The 22866-nt window shown below is 40.0% G+C and overlaps 1 protein-coding gene across 2 annotated transcripts; it reads right to left on the reverse strand.

Moving 5' to 3' along the window:
• Positions 1-1823: 1823 nt before the first annotated feature.
• On the reverse strand, positions 1824-22696 carry LOC106154965 (cysteinyl leukotriene receptor 2-like). Of its 2 annotated transcripts, none has more exons than XM_013529537.2 (2): positions 22495-22696; positions 1824-3481 (listed from the first exon to the last, which is right to left on the reverse strand). In XM_013529537.2, exon 2 carries the CDS (start codon positions 3390-3392, stop codon positions 2190-2192), a length of 1203 nt encoding a protein of 400 aa, XP_013384991.2. In that variant the 5' UTR covers positions 3393-3481; positions 22495-22696; the 3' UTR covers positions 1824-2189. The 2 variants fall into 2 exon arrangements, with proteins under 2 accessions (XP_013384991.2, XP_086850745.1); XM_086994619.1 differs by lacking the exon at positions 22495-22696 and adding an exon at positions 20431-20764.
• Positions 22697-22866: the final 170 nt, after the last annotated feature.

The following is a 22866-nucleotide window of genomic DNA, read 5'->3' on the forward strand; positions in this document are numbered from 1 at the left end:
ATATATCATGTTCTCTTTTGGAATGGGTCCTAATACAGGCACTATGTATCGATTTCAAGAAGGTTTTGTTTTAAATAGTTGATCAATTACATTATAGACGGCCAAACAACTGTAAAATGCCGTGTCGACGGCTCAAAGGAATCACGAAACAAAGAGGAATTCAATTTGAGAGATATACAGAAGGAAATTTATTGTTTTTTTTTTTATTTTCGGAAATACACTGCAGAATATTTCAGGAAAGAAGTTCTGTAGTTTGGTTACATTTTGCACCCTCTGGCACAAGCATTTTACGTGAATGTCTGAGATGATGAACGGGATTCTACACACTTCGCCTTAAATACTTGATCAAATATGTGTCTACTGGGTATGATGCATTCTTTACTTCAGTTCTCTATCCATCCTATTTCCCCCGTGACTTAATACGTGAACAGATCCGGATAGCATTCTACTAGTGCAGCAGCAGCATAGCATCCCAGTGAGAAAATGAGAAAGCATAAAAACAGAATTTCCGGATAGAAAATAGTCATATTTTCGATGGCAAAAATCCCATGGGCGTTTAAGTTCCCATTTCAGATGGTTTTTACGTTGAAGACTACTGCCTTGTTTTGGTATACCGTGATAGAACAGCCGATATCAATGCCTCTTTCACGAGGAAAAAAGAACTATTTTAAGCATCCTTTTTGCGTCAAAATACACTCTAAGTCCACGGGAAAACCTCCCATTGACTGGAGGGCAACTGTTCCGTAGTGACGTCAATTGTGACGTAATATAACTCTCCCACCAACATGGAAGTACATGTCAAGCAAGAGAGAGCAACTAAAACAAGAGTCGTATGTCACATGTTCTAGTCATTTAGTAGCGTTGACGGTGGGCAGACTTTTTTCACACTAGTATAGAGAACATTGCGATAAAAGTGTGATCTCCAAAAGGGTACATGTAGGTCTGGTCCGTCATTAACTTGTAAGATACTCATTTTCTAAAAAAATGTGTAACGAAATCACCCCTGGTAGAATTGGAATACATAAGGCAAAAAAAAACGCACATGAGCATGACAATGTTGACAGTGTAAACTTTCGTCACTATGTGAATTATGGTACTGTTTCATATTTGTTGAGGACAGAGAGAGAATTTTTTCATCCATGCCCCCCCCCCCCCCATCTGCTAACATTTAGCAACACTCAAAACAGGTCTTTGGTGTTCGCCGCACCTGCGTGTCAAATTAAGATTTTCTCAGGACAAACTGATTTTCTGTGCAACAGGATTCCGGGATTTATTGACAAACTTCGTCAACAGTAAAAGACGGGCAATTACTCGGAATACTGACATTTTCTGAACAAATTCTCTCTGTCCCATGAGGCGCGTGGCATCGTAAGGCAATGTAATTACACGTGCATTATCTCTGCTAAACACACATTTCTGTATGACGCAAACAAGATAAGAGCATAGGTCAATTCTGCAATCTACCAGTCATCTGTAGACAGGTTTTCTGCCTCTCAAACAGCCAGAATTCTGAACTTTTTTACTGTTAACAGAGAAACTGTAAATTGTGAACAAAATGACAATTTTATCATAGAACACTGTTTTCATCTTCGACATGACACATATGACACATGGTGATGGGGACTGTAGTCGCAATAAGTTGACTGCAAGTGGCCACCTTAAATTAAAAAATGTGCAGTGTTCTTGAAAACCTAGTCGCTGAGAAGATACATAAACGCTTTTTATTGTTATATAATTGTATAGAAACTGCATTCATGGCATAGCCAGGCAAGTTTTGATATGGACTAAGACATTATTTTGTAAATTTATCCAATTGCAAAAGTTTGTATGTGCACTAGGGCGGCTTGGTACAGTGTACATTTGGACTAACCAGTGGATACAATAATGCAGTTGGCCAATAGGCAGTTATTTTATGGCTGAAATCTCTACATGACTGGCACCTGTGATGATTTTGCTTTCCTCCGAATTGACTGTGCTCACATACAAAGGGCGCATACTGTTGAATATAATTTTAATACATAAAAAGGAATGATCACATGGGCACAACTGTCTGAATGACTGCCATTGCTCCTGCATGTATCAAGTATAGGAATATGTAGAATAAGTTTTTATTTCAGTGTCAGTTGCGGTTTTTTATTTCAACATTAAAATTTTACAAAAATGTTATTCCGCACTCCTCGCGGTAGAGACTATAAAATAGTGTTATCTGCCGAGTCCGTTCTTTGGTTGGACTCGTTTCTTAGAATCGAAGATCGCATACTTCTTAAACTGGAGGAGCGACGCTGTAGTCGCCTGTACGTAAACAACGCTCTTAGTTCTTTTCTGAAGCATGCCCCGGAGATGCTGTACAGGAAAAAATTGACACAGTAGTTGAAAAAGTAGATTGTCCGCGTGACGTGCAGAGCGCCCCGCGAGTACCGGAAGTCAACGTCGGTCTCGCGGCTGGGGAAGGTTCTGTACATGTGCAGACACCAGGTGACGAAATACGGCATGTTTAACATGACGAAACAGGTGGAGAGACCGAGAAGAATGATGGTCATTTCCATCCTGATTTTATTCTCTTGAACCTGCACCATGCCGAATACTCCGCGCCTGCGGTTCCGGCTGCGCGCGACCAACTTCCGGACCATGAGAACGTTCAACACGCTAATTATTACGAATGGCACGAGGGTGATGCTCATACCGAAAATCATGTCTATGACGTAGGAGAGGGTCTTGAATTCACTGTTGTGGGTGCAGACTTTCTCTTTCGTTATCTTGTTAACTTCGTACACTCCGCTCAAGACAGGCTTGTACAGAGACAGGATGAACGCAGCGATGACGTATATCGTGATGGTCTTGCGGGCGTAGCTGCGCGTGCACATGCGTAATCTAAGCAGCGGCCTGCACACGCCTATGTAACGCTCAATTGTGAACGCTACGATCAGCCATACTGACGTGAACCGCATCACGTAGCTGAAGTAAAGAAACATGTGGCACACGCCATTTCGGGACAGGATGTGACCGGCTGCGTAACTTCCGGTGAGAAATGCCAGTCCACGGGTCAGCCAATCAAGAAGCACGTAGATGAGAAGTACCAGGATGTCCGAGAGAGAGAGGGCAGCAAGGTAGCAGCTAGCTGAGAGACTCCGCATACTTTTGCTGACAAAGACATTGAAAGAAAGAATATTTCCGCATAATCCTATGCCTATGATGATAGGAGTGACGACAGCATAGAACTTCTGGCCCACTGTGAGTATGAGGGGGTCTGAGGTACCCGGGGGAAATAAAATGATACTTTCATTTCCCTTCAGTGTCTGGTTGATGCCAGTAAAGTTTCTCAGAGATGTGTTGGACAAAGGATGGAATTCTTCTTTCCCGAGGCTCTCGAAAAACTGGTCGATGCTCCCCATTTGGGTTGTGTAATGCGTGAGTGAGATTAGATGTTTAAAGTACGGTGCGCATCACTTCCTTAGCCACGGCGTCCCTTTGTGACCAAATTCTAGAAATAAAAAAGTGAAAATTAAGCTTAAAGAAATTCTGTCCTTGTAGCATAGTGTTACAGAATAAATTTATTTTCAATTCGTGACACAATCACACCAATGATATGCATGTCTGTACAGTTAGGGGACCATTCACAGTGAACCATTCTCACTGAATGCAATCAGATGAACGGACATAGACCCCATTGCCACACACACCATCGGTCTACGTAACTCTGCGGGGACTCTCGCTGTGTGCAATCAGCGTCACTGAATGACACGCCTCCTCTTGTTTCTACTTAACCATCAGTAAGTAGGAATTGTACTTAACGCCAGGAGGCGTGTTAATCTTATTGCATTCAGCGATAGTCCCCGTGAAGTAAGTGTGCAATGGCTATGGCGACCTCGCACATTCGAAATCGGTATCAGATAACATTGGCCGTTTTCTTAGTCTCTCTAAAACGAATGTCTGCCTAAATCCCTACCTCTTTCGAAAAAAATTTCTGCATCATTTACCCAATTGCGTTAATGAATAACTAACGCTGTAGTCTATTTCAATGCACTGGAGAGTTCGTTTAGGTAATTAATAGAATAATGTGTGTGTGTACGTGTGTGTGTGTGTGTGTGTGTGTGTGTGTGCATGTGTGTGTGTGTGTGTGTGTGTGCACGTGTATTTGTGCGTGTGTGTGTGTGTGTTATCTACCGCCGTATGTTCATTTTCGCCAGCGGAATCAGGTGCATCGGACTGCATAAAGTATAATAATACCCGTTCTCCACACTCCAAGGAAGATCATATAGCAGTTCATGCTGAACCGAGTAAAAGGTTAATATCTACTTAATGGATCTCACATATCAATTTTCATCAAGTTATCTTTATGTGCCTGAAAGAACGACAAGGAAACCTAACCGGGATCAGTTCAAGACATCGGTTATGCGGTAATGTCAAATGTCATTACACCACAGATAAAACGATGATATATGTACAGACGGTGAATAAAGCGAAGAAGAAAGCCACAGTTTATTTTGGACGGTTGGGGTCATACTGTTGCCCAGTAACCAGACACCGTCGCCAAGCAACCAGACCTGTCCTTGACGTATGTTTCGAAAAAATGCCAAGTGATATTAAAGATTTACAGATGCATTTGACAAGTTTTTCCCACAAAAGACAACCAAATGCCACCATATACTGCAGGTTCTAATGGTACGATATAGATAAACACTAAAGGGCATCGTTTCGCTTTGTAGGCAAAATGGTATTTGAACTGATATTTTCTGCTTACTTTCTGTGCTATACTGTACATAACCTTAGTTGTTGTTGTTGGCAACTCATTGAATAAGTATGGATCTTGCGCGCATGCGCAGCCACGCCTAGATACCGGCGTGATGATTATGCGATGCGCGCGCAGCACTGGTCGTTTAACTGACCTTTATGAACTAGAGGGGCAGATAAGTGTGTAAATTAACGACCAGAAATTTGAAGAAGGTGTAGTTTTAAAGCTCTTTTATGGCTGATTCAGTGATCCATTCGGTTTATCCTTTGACGTGTCGACTTTATTTAAGTCTAGTAGAAGTGGTTCATGCGCGTTACTAGGAAGCCACGCTTGCGTTATGTGTACACTGCAGGTGATGACGGCGCCCCCTGTGCAACGCTACATTAATGATTAGATAAATACTTTTCTTTAAGGACAGCACTATCAAAATGGTGCCCAGATTTCAGTTCATTCTAATTGACAACTGTCTCCTGCCTCCTGTAAATATTTTTTGGCTTTAGCCAGGTGTTATACGGTTTTAAAATTAACATGTATGTAATGGAAAGCTTCAATGGCTGTACACGCTCAAGTTGCTGGTTGATATTAATTATATGCACTCATACTACGACAAATTACCATCTCAATTTAAAAGTGATATTTGTTTAAAAAAGATTCCGTTCCGAGTACCCAAGGCGATAACGTGATCCGACGGTTCCAGGATTCGAATTCTTAATATTTACTTACAGGTGGCGAAAAAAGCTCAAAGGAATAGCCAGTTCCACAGTTACTGATATATTCTTAATTTTTTGAAATGTGAAACAAAACACTCCTGTCTGTCGTTAATTAAAATCACGTACATTGTTACATGTAGCAGATATTGTATATTACATACGTATGGACCGACCACTGTCTTATCAAATCAATTGACGTGGCTGCCAGAGCCATTGGAGTCAGTAAATGAAATCAAACTTATGTAACTTTAAATCTAAATCACAAAGACTATAAAGAGCATTATAAACTTCAACGAAAACAGCAAATAAAGCAAAGCTTACCGTCGTGCGTCAATACATCGAAATGTGACACTCTTTCCATCACATTGTTTGACATTTGCTTAATAATAAAATATTAACCTCCCCAAACCAGTGCCATTAGACATGAAAAGTAATAAACGGCATCCTCAATTTTGATAGTTACCATGGTGATAGGGATGTCTAATAGTTAAAAAAAAAACGAGAAAGAAATCGCCATTCAACCTGAGACGACAGAAATGGAGCACCCTCGCGCACCTACCTTGTTCTATATGACTCAAACAATGGAACAAGTGCCCTTCCAACAACAAGATTTCCTCGACTGTCAGAGCTTCCCTGCAGTCTTTTCTGCGCTTTGGTTTGATTTCATTAGTGAACGTAGAAACAAACCAAAGAACTCGTCGTTTATGGCGGCAACAAATGGCCCGAGGACCGTTTTATTTGTTTATGTGAGCCAATGATATCGGGCTAACCGGTTCATCTGCATGAGATGAAGTTTGAAATCTCGCGAGATTATAGCGTGAGCGTCATTGATGAACTTTCTCCGGTCATTGCCCCCATGCCTCATGATCTGTTCCCTTCTGATTGTTTTTTTTTTTTCTTTTTTTTTTCCTGTTAGAACTACACGACTTTGATTGCTCGTCTGCTGCTGCTTTCAAGCTGTCCAGCACCATGCCACAAGCATTATTGTCAAATCTTCAACTTTTATTTATTTATTTACTTATTTAATTTAATTTTGTGGAGAGCATATAATGCTTCCAGCGCCTTGCCTCCACTTCATTCTTTTGAATAAACGTTGTTTAAAAAAAAATAAGTGAAGCGTTTACCTGATGTCGTGAGGCATTAGACGCAGTTGATATACCGTAAGAAAGATGAACACAGTGTATCTCGTAAATTAACTTAACACCGAGAATGTAGTTGTTTTAGAGACTGGGGTTGATGTTAATCGCTTGTGTTTGTAAAGGTCAGATCTGCTGGCCTCTGAAGACGACAGTATTTATAAACTAGCCCTGGAGCGCTTTACCTATATGCTGGCCTCTGAAAACGACAGTATCTATATATAAACTAGCCCTGGAGCGCTTTACCTATATGCTGGCCTCTGAAAACGACAGTATCTATATATAAACTAGCCCTGGAGCGCTTTACCTATATGCTGGCCTCTGAAAACGACAGTATCTATATATAAACTAGCTCTGGAGCGCTTTATCTATATGCTGGCCTCTGAAAACGACAGTATATATATATATATATATATATATATATATATATATATATATATATATATATATATATATATATATATATATATATATATATATTAACTAGCCTGGAGCGCTAAATGCTGGCCTGTGAAAACGACAGTATCTATAAACTATCCTTGGAGGGCTAAATGCTGGCCTCTGAAAACGACAGTATATATATATAAACTAGCCCTGGAGCGCTAAATGCTGGCCTTTGAAAAAGACAGTATCTATATTCAGACTTGACATTTAATATGGAATATTTTTTTCCAAATCATTTTTCATCAGTTTTTTCCTATTTTGCTGACTGATAAATGAAAATAAGGCTTAAAATTGGGTTTTAATAACTTTTAATTATCCTTTTGATGTCACTGTGTCTTCAGTTAATTAATGGAATTCGCCAGAGAAGCAAACAAAAACACATTGCCTATTTTATGTCATACGACAACAATTAAAAGATATATTTTGGATCTCCATATTTCCAAATTTTTTTCTGTAAAAGAGTTACACGCCTCACAAAGAACCCCCATGTCAGTGTCTAGTCACAGTAACGGTCGCTGTTACGCTTGACCTCTTCTGTCTGCTACCAGCGCTCTCAAGGGGCAAGGCATTCCTTGGGTTAGGTTTTTAGAGTTAAATCTGGAATAACATTCCAGGCATCGGTCAAAATCTGTCCAATTTGGTCCAGTTTTGTTGTAGGACATGTAGGCCATTGATTCGGCGAGTAATGGCCTACCCACATATTGTCTATGTGGTTCAAATGTGGCGATTTTGATTACCAAGGTAGCTGCTCATTCCCTTGGTTCTGTAAGTAATCTGCTTTTAAAAGTGCTCTGTGTGTACCGGCAATTTCACCGTGCAACCTAAAATTGTTCCTAAGGTGCCCCTGTCAAATGATTGTCAAGTGGTTCCCAGATTATTCCTTTATTTGATCTGGTTCAGGTTTTCGTGGATGACCATCATTGGTGTTTTGGCACCAATGTGGTATCCGCTCCAATTACCGACGCTGTTAATGAACTTAGTCACTTTAAACGCGGCACACGCTTAGTTGTTGCCCTCTTCTGGATGTCTGTAAATTCTGTTTTGACAAGTTGAGCGTTATAGGTGAAAACTGACCTCAATAAAGAAAGCCACGAGTTTTCAGTGTTCAACTCAGAAACAGTCAAGGTCCCCAATTCATTAGAGAAACATACAGCGATGTTTTGCTGTTTACAGTGGGTTCCCCCGAGGTCGTCTGGTATTCTAACCAGCTAAAACCAGTTTGGTATTCGCTAAGGGCCTTGAAAAATGCGTTTTGGTGGTGGCAATTTACCCCTCATTCTGAACGGACTGGGTGGTTTTTGTTTAGTTGCAACAACATATCCCGACAGACAGTACGTCCTGTACCCTGGTGGTAAGATTTCAATACATTGGGTGTGGTCTCTGTGTAGGTGCATCAGTCTGGACATTACTCTATAAAACTGTGCGGACCGTTTCGTTTGGCGCAATTATCTGTCTGGCAATGCCTGGCTTTTTCGAGCCATTCTGCCACAGATTAACATATTTGCGGAGCAGTGCATAGCTCATTTTACACCTTGCAAAACTGACCACTTGCATGCCAAATTTCAAATTCTTCTATGCAGTAGTTACCGACATATGGATACTTTTTTGGAAGAACCATGCTTTGCCAAAGCCAAGCTTTGACCTGCCCAAAGGAGCACTAGCCAATTAAATCACTGCATATTACATAATGCAGCAGCGCAACAAACCTGGAATTCAGTGAATTGGAAGCGACACACCTGACTACACACTTCTCCATTCACATATCTTATATGAGATCTGAGTTTTTTGAAAAAAGGATGCATTTTTACCTAGGCATACTTCGAAACTGAAATATTCCATATTAAATGTCAAGTCTGTATATACTAGCCCTGGAGCGCTTTACCTATATGCTGGCCTCTGAAGACGACAGTATCTATAAATTGGCCCTGGAGCGTTTTACATATATGCTTGTCAATTTAAGTACTCTGATTTGTGACCAGAAAGTGAATTCCATGGGGCGTACGTCCTGCGCCCCCCCCCCCCCCCCCCCGCCCCCCAGTTTCCAAAAGGCGTAGTTTCATTGCTTATTGCGCTGATAAAACATCAGAATTTGAATGCAATGTCAACATGAACGGCAAACTGCAGTGTTGTATTGGTTACCAGGTATATGTTGAAGACCTCTTTTTACAAGGTCAATGAAAAATAAAATTAAAAAAAAAAACCCTGGTTGACAAGTCATTGATTTTTGTTATCAAATGTTCTTTGCCAGCAGAATTCCTTCTGCACAGTCAGTCCAACATTATACTGACACAATACAATATAGAAAACAATATATAGGTATTACCACTAAAAATTAACAAAGATCCACAGGAAATGACATTTGTTATTTGCTCGCAAACAAACCCACACAACTGGGAACAAATGACAGCGGTTCACACGCGGTTTTCTACATTCATCAGCTTTCAGAGCTTCATAAGATAAAAAAAAAACGCTCCAAGAAAGATTCTTCCCTGGCATAATCAGAGTATTTATGGAAACGCAAGAGAAGAAAAAAACAGGTGGTTGTCCCATGACTCTGTCACCACGCAACCGCCAAGGGGCCATTCAGAATAAAAGATCCTAGTATCAACTGATCCAAGTCCCAAATATGGCGGAGCCTACATGAAAGGAAGACCGCTTGGGGAGGCGTGTGAGAGGCGGAGAAACCATTACAGGATTAAGCGGTTTTCCTTTCATGTAGGGTCCGCCATATTTGAGACTTGGACCAGTTAGTCGTCGGATCTTTTATTCTGAATGGCCCCCAAGACATAAGGGTACAGGCTGGGCCATCTGGCTGTCACCTGTCTCCAAATAACTGTCGTGGTTGTAATAGGCGTAGTCACGGATTCCTTTAATAGCAAATTAGCGGCGTGATGCGGCCGTAAAATGCGTATAAATTTAGTTGTGCAATGCAGCTCTTCTTATATATTTTTGTTACCGAACTCAAAAGGTTAAAAGGAATTCGATAGGCTACTACATTAGCTTACTCAGTCCATGTTTCAATTAATGTATTTCATATTTACAACTTCTGAACAATAAACGAGTGCATGGATTGCATGTTTAGCGGGATCCGTTCCCAGTAGTCAGTTCACATAGACGACTTACACCTGAGCCATGCATTCTAGGAGCTACGAGGCACAGAGCGACTTGAAATTCCCGGCACATCGATGCACGGCGTGGATATGTACACGTCTTGTGTACAGCGAACCTCAGCGGGTTTTTCCTATGCACATACAAATTTTTTTAACGAGATATGTGCACTTCATTCAGGAAAATGGATAAATTCTCGCGTAATTCAGTAGACATTGACTTTGTATTAACCAACGCGTCAGGGCTGCAAAATGGAGTTACTTTAATTCACTTCTCACTAACCAAGGGGCGGAGGGAGGCCGCCTTCTGGATCTTCTAGAAGAGGGTCAGAATTTTACAAGTTTACATTGACGGACATCTAATTTTCCTGTCGAAAGACGGTAAAAAAATTCAAGATTTTGAAGACGATCTGCTTACTTTGTCTGTGACGGTCTTCCGTGACTTTGTAACTTCGTTGTCATGACACTGTGGTCGCCTCGAGTGTTTTATATCATATCAAAAGCTGACGGTCTTTCAAATTAGCTATCATCAGTTGACAAGCTTATTAATTGCTTCTGCAAATAAAATGCCTGGTAGTTGACCAGAGGGTACGCAAGAGATCGTAAATAATTAAACTAATTAATTACGCGCCTCCGCACTTCCCAGCAAAGTAATATTAAAAAGTGACATCAAACTCCTCATTATTATGGTGAATTAAAGGAGATGTGTGAATGAGTCCCTTTATATATATATATATATATATATATATATATATATATATATATATATATATATGATCCTTCTCGCTGAATGTCGGACATGCACATGGGTAAGCCATCGCCCTATTGGCTGATGCCTTATACAAACACTACTTTAAATCATATTATTATATCTAAATATTTTAAACCGGTAGACCCACGACTTAAAATCCTTCATAAATCTTAGATGAAACCTAACAATGGACAGATCGGATCAGCACTGTGTAGGTATCGACCTACCGGTAATGGAATTTTGTTGTGTCTACCTACTGGTCATTGTAGATATTACATGCATGTTGTTTTATCCATAAATAAATAAATAAACCTAAAAGTGAAGAATGCATTAGACTGAAAAGCTTATACATGTACATACCGGTAAAATTTCCATTGTAATTTTGGTGTAGATATGCACAGCACGCAAAACCCAATATAGTCAAAACTGCCTTTTGAGGAAAACGCTGCTTTACAAGGTATGTCATAATGTACAATGAGAACATGTGATTGAAGTCGAGTGCATCTGGTATATTACAAAATGTAATTACACAGTAGTACATAATGTTAAAGGTTGAGAAATCATCACCCAGTGGCGTCACTTCACCTGTACTTAAACTCTGCAGACGTCCTCATTGCCTTTAAGGTCAGGTGTGTCGTTATTGTCAGGTGTCACAGAGTTTAATCGGCCCCTCCCGTGCGACACTGTTCTCCATCTAAACGCGGCGTCCTTATTCGGAACCAAAGCGCCACAAGCACAGACGACTTCCTTCAACTTAGCTTACGGCAAAGAGAATAAAAAAATGAAAGAAAATCGATTACCTTTGCAAATTTATCATTTCTTTGGAGACAGCTAGGTTTGCTAATTGGCGATCTAAGCTGGCGTTACAGTTGAGACATGTTGTTCCGTCTCAGCTGGACAGTAATGACGATGGTACATGATACAGGATGTATTTGCAAATTGACAAGTAGGTCTAGATCGTTACAAATATAAATCTTCATTGTTAAACCAACCTGCCAATTAATATTATTTTTTGTCGTAAAACCGTTTTTAACGGAGGTTAACGTAAGTTGTTGCTGCGTACAAGTAAATCTTCAAAAACACCCGATTTTCCCAGCTGCACCTTGGCTAATGTTGGAATTGCGTGACAGGAAAGGTCGTCTCAGTGACAGTACATGTCTTGGCGGGGAAACTGAACTCTTTGGTCTGTGGTGCCGTATGTTTTCACGTGGTTTACTGACAGTTATTGTTGAAAATAAAAGTAAACGACAGACAGTCAGAATGTTGGAAAGACAGACAGACAGACAGACAAACAAGAAGACAGACAGACAGACAAACAAACAGACGGGCATACTGTTGGCATGATAGACTGGCGGACGGACGGACGGACAGACAGACAGACAGACGATTGTCCAACGATTGTGCCGTGGCTGACTCAGAGTCAGTGAGAGTGGCGGACGGACTGGTGTGATAGGATTGGAAAGGAAACATTACCATAAAGAAAATTGATCACTGATTTGTTACGGTTAAATAATTTCTGAATTTCTGGACGAAGATATTACCGTTGCTAGATCCTTACCGGTTTTTTTTTTGTTTATAAGTACGTTGTCAGGAAGACGAAAAAAGGCAAAAACCTGTCGTGGGGGGAGTCACTTAATCTTCAAAATTCTTTGGTTCGAGATGTCAAGCGGGATCACGGGGGTCACGAGGAAGCCAGATTTACGTCTGTTTAAAATGAAAGAGATATTAACTTCATGTAATCTGTCCTCCCTGTACAAACCTCCTCTTTGTCCATTGTTGTCAGAAAATTTTCTTTCCCAGCTTTCACTAATTTGAAGAAAACATGCAATTTGGAGCCGCGACGTTAAACCAAAGTATTCTCTAAAGCCAGTAAAGTCCTGTATATCTTTCAATGCAGATGTAACCGATACGATATGTTGCAATTCTCCTTGAACAATTTGCACAGATGTAAACGCTCACGTGGGTGATGTATGTGCAATTAATCCTCTCTCTCCTCTTTGTGTGTACGTGTATGCTGCTACTTTTGTATTTTGAGACATAGGGACCATTTCCAGACCCTATCGTACTAACTTGGTATCGAACTATCTCCAAGGGAATTCTCGCTTAATTGCAATTAACTTAAGCAGTTTAGATGTCTGTCACGTCTACTGAAGTTGATGGGGGTAATTAACTATCGTTTAGCGGCTTTAGTAGACGTGCCAGACATCTAAGCCACTTAAGCTGAAAGCAATTTAGCGAGAAACCCCCTTGGAGATGGACCGATCCTGTTAGATCGATCAAGGGATGGGAATTCAGTCTTACTCTGCTAACTAATGTGTGCAACCCGCCGTATAGATTACATAGCTGGTAATATATCTGTTACGATATCTTCAAGCCTTCTTTTGTCGAGAGACAGATGTGGTGTAATTTTGTTACTGAGCCGGAATCAAAAAGCAAGGAGGCTGATCGGTTATAGCGAGCATCGAATGGCTCACCAAATATCACTGAAATCCGAGCATCTAGTAGCTCCTGAGTCGTATTGCACGGGCACATTTGGGACGATGAAAGACAATTGTAGTTATGTAGCTCCTACTTCATGTCTTTATTTAAGGAAAAAAACAAAATGTTAAAGGGATAACAACTGTTCGTATGATATCCATATTTCACAATAAATACATTGTAAACAACTAATAGAAATATAATAAATTCTATTTTATCACCAAAACGCAATTATTCTGGAATTTGTGCTTTCCATCACAGCACGTGACCTCCATAGATGGCTACACTATGTAAAAATCTCTTAAGAGAATATAACAAAAAAAAAAAAAAAAAAAAACGAAGTAAAAAAAAAAAAAAAAAACAGGGACTAACTTTGAATGTCGGAATGGATTCTATAACCATTGGTAAGTATGGGAAAATTGTCCTTTATCCCAGGAATATCCTTTTTTTTTTTTTTTTTTTTGCCAAAATGAACAGTTGTTATCTGTTTTATATTCTCCTACCGCACAAGGCGTATGCATACTTCCATTCAAACCCTTGTGAAGGGGAGCATTTTTTTCTGTACATCCCCTCCTCCCTACTTCATTTTGGTGGGGGCCCAGCCCCTCCCCCATTTTTGGTAGGGGACAGGGTCTGAGATCACCGTGTTTCTTTTTTTTTTTCAGGAAAAAGATTGATAAAGGAGGCTACTAGCCTTCTTTCAGATTCCACGTGAGACACTTTTGGAGCAAACATATGTTAAGCGAAGCGAAAAACGGACAATTAACAATTATTTCATTTCTTCTTTGTTATCCTCAAAGGTGATCGGAAATTGAATTCGTGGAGCAAAATTGAACAAAATTGGTACTTGTGAATTTAGCACAAAAAATGATAAGATATCTTTCGTGTACTCTAAAACCAGGTGGGTGACCTGAATCCTCCGATGGTGTTATTTTATATTGAATAAAACACTGCATTCCGCAAATTACGACACGGAAATTACGTTATGCACTCTTCGGCTCCCGGAGACAGGTCGTATTGGTATAATAGGTCTTTTCTTGTATTTAAGTCAACTTAGGTTCCCCACTAATTGGTAAGCTGTTGCTAGATCTGCTTTAGCCAGCTCCTTCCTAACCGGCTACATCGTGTCTACTTAGTGCTTTATTAAACGCAAAGCTGAACTGATCCCCCGGGACAAGTGCCGAGCAGGTCAATGACACAGCATCGAAAATTGCCTGGAAATGCAGCCATTACTTCGACTTCGATCTTTCCCGTCTTCCACGCAAGCACTTGTGTTTTAAAAGGAAGCGTCCATTAGTTTCATGCCTTGTCAACACACGATTTGGCTGCAGTAATAAAAGGACAACTATTTTGATGTACGTTTTTGAAAGACCGATCTATAAAAAGAAAGCATAGTAATTACAGTGTCAGATGGGCCGTCAGTTGATCTTTCCCTCAGGAATTGCAGCTAGATGATTACAAGCGAGCTTTATTGACAATTAACTTTGCCATTCAAGGTTTGAACACCTGAAACTAAAATTACCGCATTATAAACATGAAGCATATGACAATAGATTGTCTAATTACCTCGATCCGAACGCATTACGGAAATGAATCGGCAAATGAAAGCGAGGCCAAGGTAGCAAGATACGAAGTTGAGGCTGAGTGTCAACATCTTGTAAGCCTAGACGTACCGCAAGAAATGTTTGACATTGGTGTTTCCAAATATATTATTTTTTTTATTTGCCTCTAAATAAACAGAAAAACGAGTAGAAGAAATTTAAGAGAACAACACATGTTGCATTGAATTTTTCACTTCTTCTCGAATCAATCAAAGAGCGCTCTTTGTGAAGGCCCAAATTTTTAGGCCACAGCATTTCTTAACTACCAACATTTCTTAACTACCAACGACATAGTTGTTGGTTTTTAAAACAAATAGTAATTGACGTGACCGTAATTCTCACAGCGACCGGGTTGTTCAAAGGGCCAGCTTATCATAAGTTTCAAAATGATCCAGGGGCAGATTGGGTCTTCCGGAAGACGGTCATATTTTCCAGTTTACAATGACGGGCATCTAATTTTTTTCTGTCGGAAGACGGTCATAAATGGAGGATAGATGAACAAAGATAATTTGGAAGACTGTCAAAATATATCTGTGGATTCTAGCTATGAGTGCGATACTGATCAATAGCAATAAGTTTGCTATCAAGTTACCCGTCGTCTCTATCATTACACCACAGGTGATCTTATAACTACAGGCGATGTGTTCTGAACCACTTAACGCTAACCATTACTTAGGTTATTTTTACTAGTTCGACATTCCAATTCACCTACTGAAAATTGAGTTCATATTCAAAAAAAAAAAAAAAAAAAAAAAAAAAAAAAAAAAAAAAAAAAAAAAACGCATTTTGGTAAATGAAGACATATACACGGTTACTACTTAATATGGAATATTATTTTTTGGCGAGTAAATTTTCCACAAAATATTTATTTTCTCTCTAACTACTTTAAATCTCAAACTGAAGTGTCACTCCATGTGTAGCCTGGTGTGTTACCTAATTACCACACAACTCTCAAAACAATTAATGCATGCAGTTGCATGTTCTGTGGTCAGAAATGTGAGGGGTGGTCTTTTCGGCAATTTCTGCCCTTGTATCAAAACGCATGGGTTTGGCCAATCTTTTGGGTGTATTTAGAGAAGCTATGAAAGAATAGCTCTGAAACTTGACAGGTACCTTAGAGAAGATATGGTTCGACTGCTAAGCAATGCAGCTTTCTATGGGATTCTTGCTCTTAGAGAAAATGGACAGAAACGGACAGCCATTGACAGGCAATGCAACATTTATCAGGAAGCGTTAGTAAAGTCCTCCAAAGAAATGCTACAGCAAAGGCACTTACTCCAATACCTCGACCAGGGTGTCCGCGTATCACACCAAGAAGACAGAATCGCCTTTTCTTTAGAGTGCGCCGTGCTGGTCGTACAAAGACAACCAGTGTCCTCAGAAAAGAGTGGCAGAATGTCATTCAAACGCCCGTTTCAAGGTCACTCGTGAACAAGAGATTACTGCAAAGCGGTTATTTTGCACGAAAACCAGTAGGGAAACTACTGTTAACAGCAGGTCATATACAGCGACGTCTGCAATGGGCTGGGGACCACGTGCGTTTGCAGCCAAAACACTGGAATCACGTCATTTTCGGTGATGAGGCCAGATATGGAGTTTTTAGGGTTGACGGTCGAATCCATGTCCGCCGACGTGTACGAGGGACATAAAACGATGGTTGTGTACTGCCTAGGGTGCAAGCAGGGGGTCGTAACGTCTCTGTTTGGGGAGCATTTCATGTCGGTGCCCAGAACCAGTTGGTTTGTCTGAGAAGCAACATCAACCAGGGTTCCTACAGAGACATTCTACAGCAAACAATGCTTCGATTTGTAAGAGTCTAATCAGGAACAACTTTGTGTACCAAGACGACTGCGCAACCCCACATCGAGCTCGCAGAATCACTGTTTTTCATCGAAACCAATGGGTTCAGCAACTGCCCTGGCCTGCAAAGTCCCCAGATATGAACCCAAATGAAAATCTGTGGGCGGAAGTAACTCACAGAATTAATAGCTATGGTCATCGGTCGGTAAATAGTGACGAACTGCGACAGGCAAATATCACTGCGTTTAATGATATTCCCATCCAAACTAAAAAATTTGTCACAGGGTATGCCATGTAGGATGAGGGCGCTGCAAGCGGCTGCTGGAGGTCATACCCGCTGTTGATGACTTTTAATGATTTGTTGTAATGAGTTCTTTGACTGTGTAACATATCACTGTCCGGAGGCTATCATTTTTTTAAATATCTTAGCTTAAAATTAATACTAACATCAAACTGTTGACATGGTTTTCTGGGGGTGTTCTTTTTTTTTTAATCATATCTTATGTCAGATTAGATATTATTGACCAAAATATCTCACAATAGGCGACTGGATATTTTTATCACTCAATGACATACTTTTTTGATGAATCAAGCCAAAAAAATTTTAATCAGCACTCAAAAATAACAATGATAAAAAATATTCCATATTAAGTAGTAACCCTGTATGTTCATTTGATAATTGCTTTCGTGGCGGCTAACTGTACGTGAAAGTGGAGAAATTACGTCATCACGATTTATCATCCATGCCCTCCCCCCCTCCCCCTCCCCCCGCCATGTCGTCTGCTGAAATAACAAAATGGAACCTTTGGTGTTTTCGTAATCATACTTCGGTTAGTGACTAAAATCGCACTACATACTAACTAAGATCTAATAATTATTAGATCTTAGATACTAACAAAGCCTTTTTCATCCTACTTTGTTGTTTGCTAAACCTATGTATTGTTCCGAATTTCACGCCATCCCCTCCGCCCCCCCCCCACCCCCCTCTCCAACATTACTCACCCAGGACGTCTCGAGGCCTTTATTTTCGGCGTCGCAGCAGTGGGCGTTACGACAGGTGCCTCTCTAATATACAGCGCAGCACGACATGGACGTTTGTCAACCAAACCGCTGAACGAAGGACTGAACGATGTAAACCAAATCTCCAGCTATCTCACTACGACAGAATCTTTGAATTTAGACGGAGAAATAATGACGGTGAAGCGATCAAGATATTTAATTCATGCCTTGGTAACGTCATTCATTCTGATTCGGCTCTCGAGTTCCTGATTTGGTTCAGAGTGCACTGCTTTGTTGTCGACCTCAGGAAAAAAATTGAGATGTATCGGTGGATTTCTTGACCATTTCCTGCCGCTAACTCGATTCTATGCATTATTTGATGGACAGAGGCTGACAAAATGTATTCAATTTGCAGGTGTTCCAGTTACTCGACCGAGACGACAAATCATAGTTTGCTGATAGCGAATTAGGAATCGATAATCTGTTCTGAGAGATGTTCTTTATGAAACGCGCGGCTATTGCTAAGCTTACTTTTAACAATTCTCTGTTTTGACGGTAACCGAGCCTTTGACGTCACATAAAGAGTGTGAGAAAGACCAGAGGTGCAAATTGAGTATCTCTGTATTAATTCTGTTTGAAAAAAGGTTAACACTCAAGTATTCTGTCAATCTCGTCATTTTGGTGAAAAATATAACTGGAATCTTATGAATTACATGTATGTCACTGAAATAGGATTGCACAAACCCTCACTTCTTATTTATTTATTTATTTATTTATTTATTTATTTATTTATTTGTGGGTATTGTCTCGGGTCTTCTGCTCGGGGCGGTGAGAGTCAGGTTAATTTTTTGGCCATTTAAAGGGATAATAACTCTTCGTATGAGGTCTATATTTCACAATAAAAACATTGTGAATAACTCCTAGAAATGTAATATATTCTGTTTTACGACGAAAACAGCGGTTACAGCTATTATTCTGATCTGAGCTTGTCTTCAGACCACGTGACCTCGATGGATGGGTATACTCTGTTATAATCTCTTAAGAGATTTTAACAAAAGCCAAACTTTTAAGAAAAAAAACAGGGACTAACTTTGAATGTAAAAATGGATTCATTAACCATTGGTAAGTATGGGAAAAATATTGTTTACTCCAGGAAAATTCATTTTTTGGCCAGAACAAAGAGTTATTATCCCTTTAACTTTGAAATGACGGGGAATGTTCAATTTTACGGGGAAACAAGGTGTACGCGTTAACGGTAATATGAAAACGGACATAATACTCAATATCAGAATTTCTCAGTGTTTCCTAACGTTTTCAAGAAAAATTAAAATCACAATCACCCTGCTCATTTGCTTTAACAAATAAAAAAATTAAAAAAAAAAACAATTTACTTAAGATAATTGTTATTATATCTGCAGAATGTTTGTCACGAATATCATATCCTATTCATTGCTGTTATTATTGATAAACAATATTTTCAAAGAAGATGAAGCATCATTGGTGTTCTGTAGGATTGCTGAAAACTGTTGCTGCAAATTTGCATCCTATTTGCAAGGGGAAATTTACCATGCAAACGTATAAAGTATTTTATTAACTCTCAACATATTTCCTACAAACTTCGCGCACACTTAATAAGCACGATAAAGAGGAACCCACGGCAAATTGAGTTTCAGATTTTCCGGCAAACTCACAAGAACCGTTATTGCCAATTTGCTGCAAACTCACAAAACGTGTAGTACATACAATATCGTGCTGTTCATCTTGAAAATATGTCCATCTGAGACAAGAAGCTCTACCTTAAATAGTCTCTACCTCTACCTCTACTCTGTTACTGAGTGATATTTGACAACCCATGCAGGTCGAAGGTGAATTCCCAGAGATTTAGATCGATCCAGAGATTAAGATTTAGATCGACCTAACTCCCTAGGGGTTCACGCTAAATTGCAGTCAACCGGGCGTGCACCTTAGTTAATTACCCCCTTACAGCTTTCAGAAGGCGGGACAGACGCTTAAGCCGGCTAAGCTGACAGTAATCTTGTGAGACTCCCCACAGGGATAGATCGATCTAAAATCTATGGAAATGGGGTCCAAGTCTCATACATTCGGGCATCCCTTTGGTGAACTGGCTATCACTTTTGAATGGTCAACCACTACCTACTGATATAAATAAGCAACAACTTTCGAATCTAGTTTGCTTTTTCGTAAGTTTGCTTTTGCGATTTCATAATTTTCATTTACTTAAACTGATATGCACAAAACTCACTTACATAAAATGGAATGCAGAAAAAAGAGACATTTGTTTATGTTTAGAAAAATTGAAAATGAAAAAATGATAGTATTTGCCTGATTAAAAATGGCATGTAAGGGCAAATTTGCAAAATTTGTTTCAATGGCATTTATTAATCAAGATCACCTCACATAAGTAAGCTTCCTGAATCTTGTAATGTGAAAGCCATTTTTCTGTATTCTTTCTTATTATTCAGCAAAAGTTTCAAGAAATACATAAATACCTCACATAGAAAATTCAAAAGCAGAGAGAATTTTCCTGGAGTACTTGTCCTAAAATCACCTATGCTATGAACGGTTTTGGATATAGTGAATTTTGGCGATAAAGGGTGAACGTGTTGAAATTTCATGGAAATAAATATGTTATATAAAGATATCGTGCTCACCATTTGCTTTAAGTCACAGCTAGCTCCATGTATCGCTTCCTGAAAATTACAGAGCCGCCACCATGCTAAACCTGCTGAACGACAAATGTGGAAAATACTGGTATATCCCATATTAAGTATACCCTGTGAATGCAATGATTTAGAGGCATTCTTAATCATTTGCTTAACGTGTAAAACTGATTTTAACTGCGCTTTCTTAAACGGAAACTAGGCCCGCTGACGTCATCAAGCGACTGCATGACATAGGGACCTGAGTGTCGACCCAAAGCATGCTTAAGGCATCTAAGAATGGGTTCCCATGCCTAGATCGATCCATCTGGATCGGTCGAACTCCCTGAAGAGTCTCACTAAATTGCTATCAACTTAATCGACTTAAATGTCTGTCACACCTACCGAATCAGCTAGGGGGTAAAGATAATTACCCCCTAACAACTTTACTAGGCGTGACAGACATTTAAGCCGGCTAAGTTTATAGCAACTTAGTGAGACTCCCCAAGGAGATAGATCAATCCAAATATCAGTGGGAATGGTCTCTAAATGTCGTGAAGAACAGGCAAGAAGGGAAGAATATAGGACGCCATGAAACTCATGCAGTTGCCGTGTTTTATCTGGATTACGCAGGCCGTGAAAATGAAATACATAGGTTGTAAACTTGGAAAAGATAAAGTGACCACATTTGTACTTTTACTTGCCTTTCAGGTTGGACAACAATAAGAAATAAAAAACTCACAAACTGTTGCAGGATGTCAACTCTCTCAACAGACTAAGGGATTTAGACTGGGTTCCCATACCTAGATCGATCTAACAGGATCGATCCATCTCCAAGGAGTGTATCGCTAAATTGCTTTCAGCTAAAGCGGCTAAGATGTCCTTCACGCCCACTGAAGCTGTTAAGCGATAATTGATTACCCCCTAGCAGTTATATCAAACTAGGCATTGGAACCCAGTCTAAGAGCCCATTAACAATTAAACGATTATTCTACGTTGATTGATCCAACTCTGAGAGACTCTCGCTGAATCAGATGAAAAGATCTCCCCAAAAGCTAGAGATTAAACAAGATGGCTGAGACTAAAAGGGGGCGCACTCTAAACGAAGCATAAAAGCTTTCAGAAGCTGACCACCCAAGAAAGTCTATCATCCCTTAGCTGCTCGAGGAGGCGTGTCATTCAGTTAAACTGATTGCAATCAGCAAAAGTACCCAGGGAGTTGGATCAATCGACGTAGAACGATAGTTTCAATGGGATCGTGCCCTTACACCTGTAGGTAAGTGAAGCCGATGACGTAAATTAGGCGGTATAATATCACGACGTCTTTTTACAGGTGGAGTATTGCTCAACTCTGACCCGTAGAAACATAACCTGAGAACATATTGTAGCAAATTACTTCCAATACAGAGTTAAAAATACAGACTTAAAAAACATGATGCAGATGTTTTATAGCCATTATTTACCAGTTCTTGACAGGTGAACGTGTAAGGGTCCATTTCCACTGAAACAATCGGTCTACGAATATCGACCCAACATGCTCCTATGATCAGCAGCTTTTCAGTATTATGCTCAACGCCAGGGGGAGCCGTAGTCTGCAAATCTGACTGCATTCAGCAAGAGTCTCCGCGGAGTTGGATCCATTTACGTAGACCGATAGCGTCACTGGGGATTAGCCCATGACCACGGCTAAACTTTTCCCAAAACGCTGGACTTCTAAGAGAAAAGAATCCACAAAATGTGCAAAATAACGCGCATATACTTTTAAACTCCTGTCCTCTTTCACCTGTCGACTTCATATAGCGTTCTACTTAAGACAGTGACCGCTGGTCATTTATAAAATAATTAACAATCAGTATGTGATAGGTTTGTACGCAGAGTAAGGAAATAATTAATGTTTGAATTATTTGCAGTGAAGCAATACCATATAAACAGGCTGGAATATGTATACACAGTTTCAACTGACAGAAAATGATCATTAACGCCAACACATGCACAAACGTGAACGAGACTTCACAGTTTCACGTACGGTCTACCAGCGATGCCCCTGCTCTGCTGCAGTCATGGCGTTTTACTTACCTTGTTATTGGACCTGAGGAGATTTTACAGTGTGAGAAGAACTGGGTGATCAACAAACCAAATCTTCATACTTCTGTGCTGGTAGAATCTCGTGCAAGAAGCAGTTAAGTGTCGACCGTAATAATATATATTCATGCACAACGTTTGTTTAAGCCACACAGGTGAACGTGTTAACCGCGATCAATTAATCACACAAGAATGATTTTTGATTTCAGCGAATGGATTAGTTGTGGAGATACGCGGTCTGCGGCATGCGACCTTCTGATACCAGAGAGGGCAGTCTTAGTGTCATCAACGGTAAAAAAAAAAAAATTAAAATAAATAAATAAATAAAAAGAAGGGGAGGGGGAGGTATAGATACATTCCGTTACT

Source organism: Lingula anatina, chromosome 8 (genome assembly GCF_051362555.1).
Source record: "Lingula anatina isolate TDL-2025a chromosome 8, LinAna3.0, whole genome shotgun sequence".
Classification (NCBI taxonomy): Eukaryota; Metazoa; Brachiopoda; class Lingulata; order Lingulida; family Lingulidae; genus Lingula; species Lingula anatina.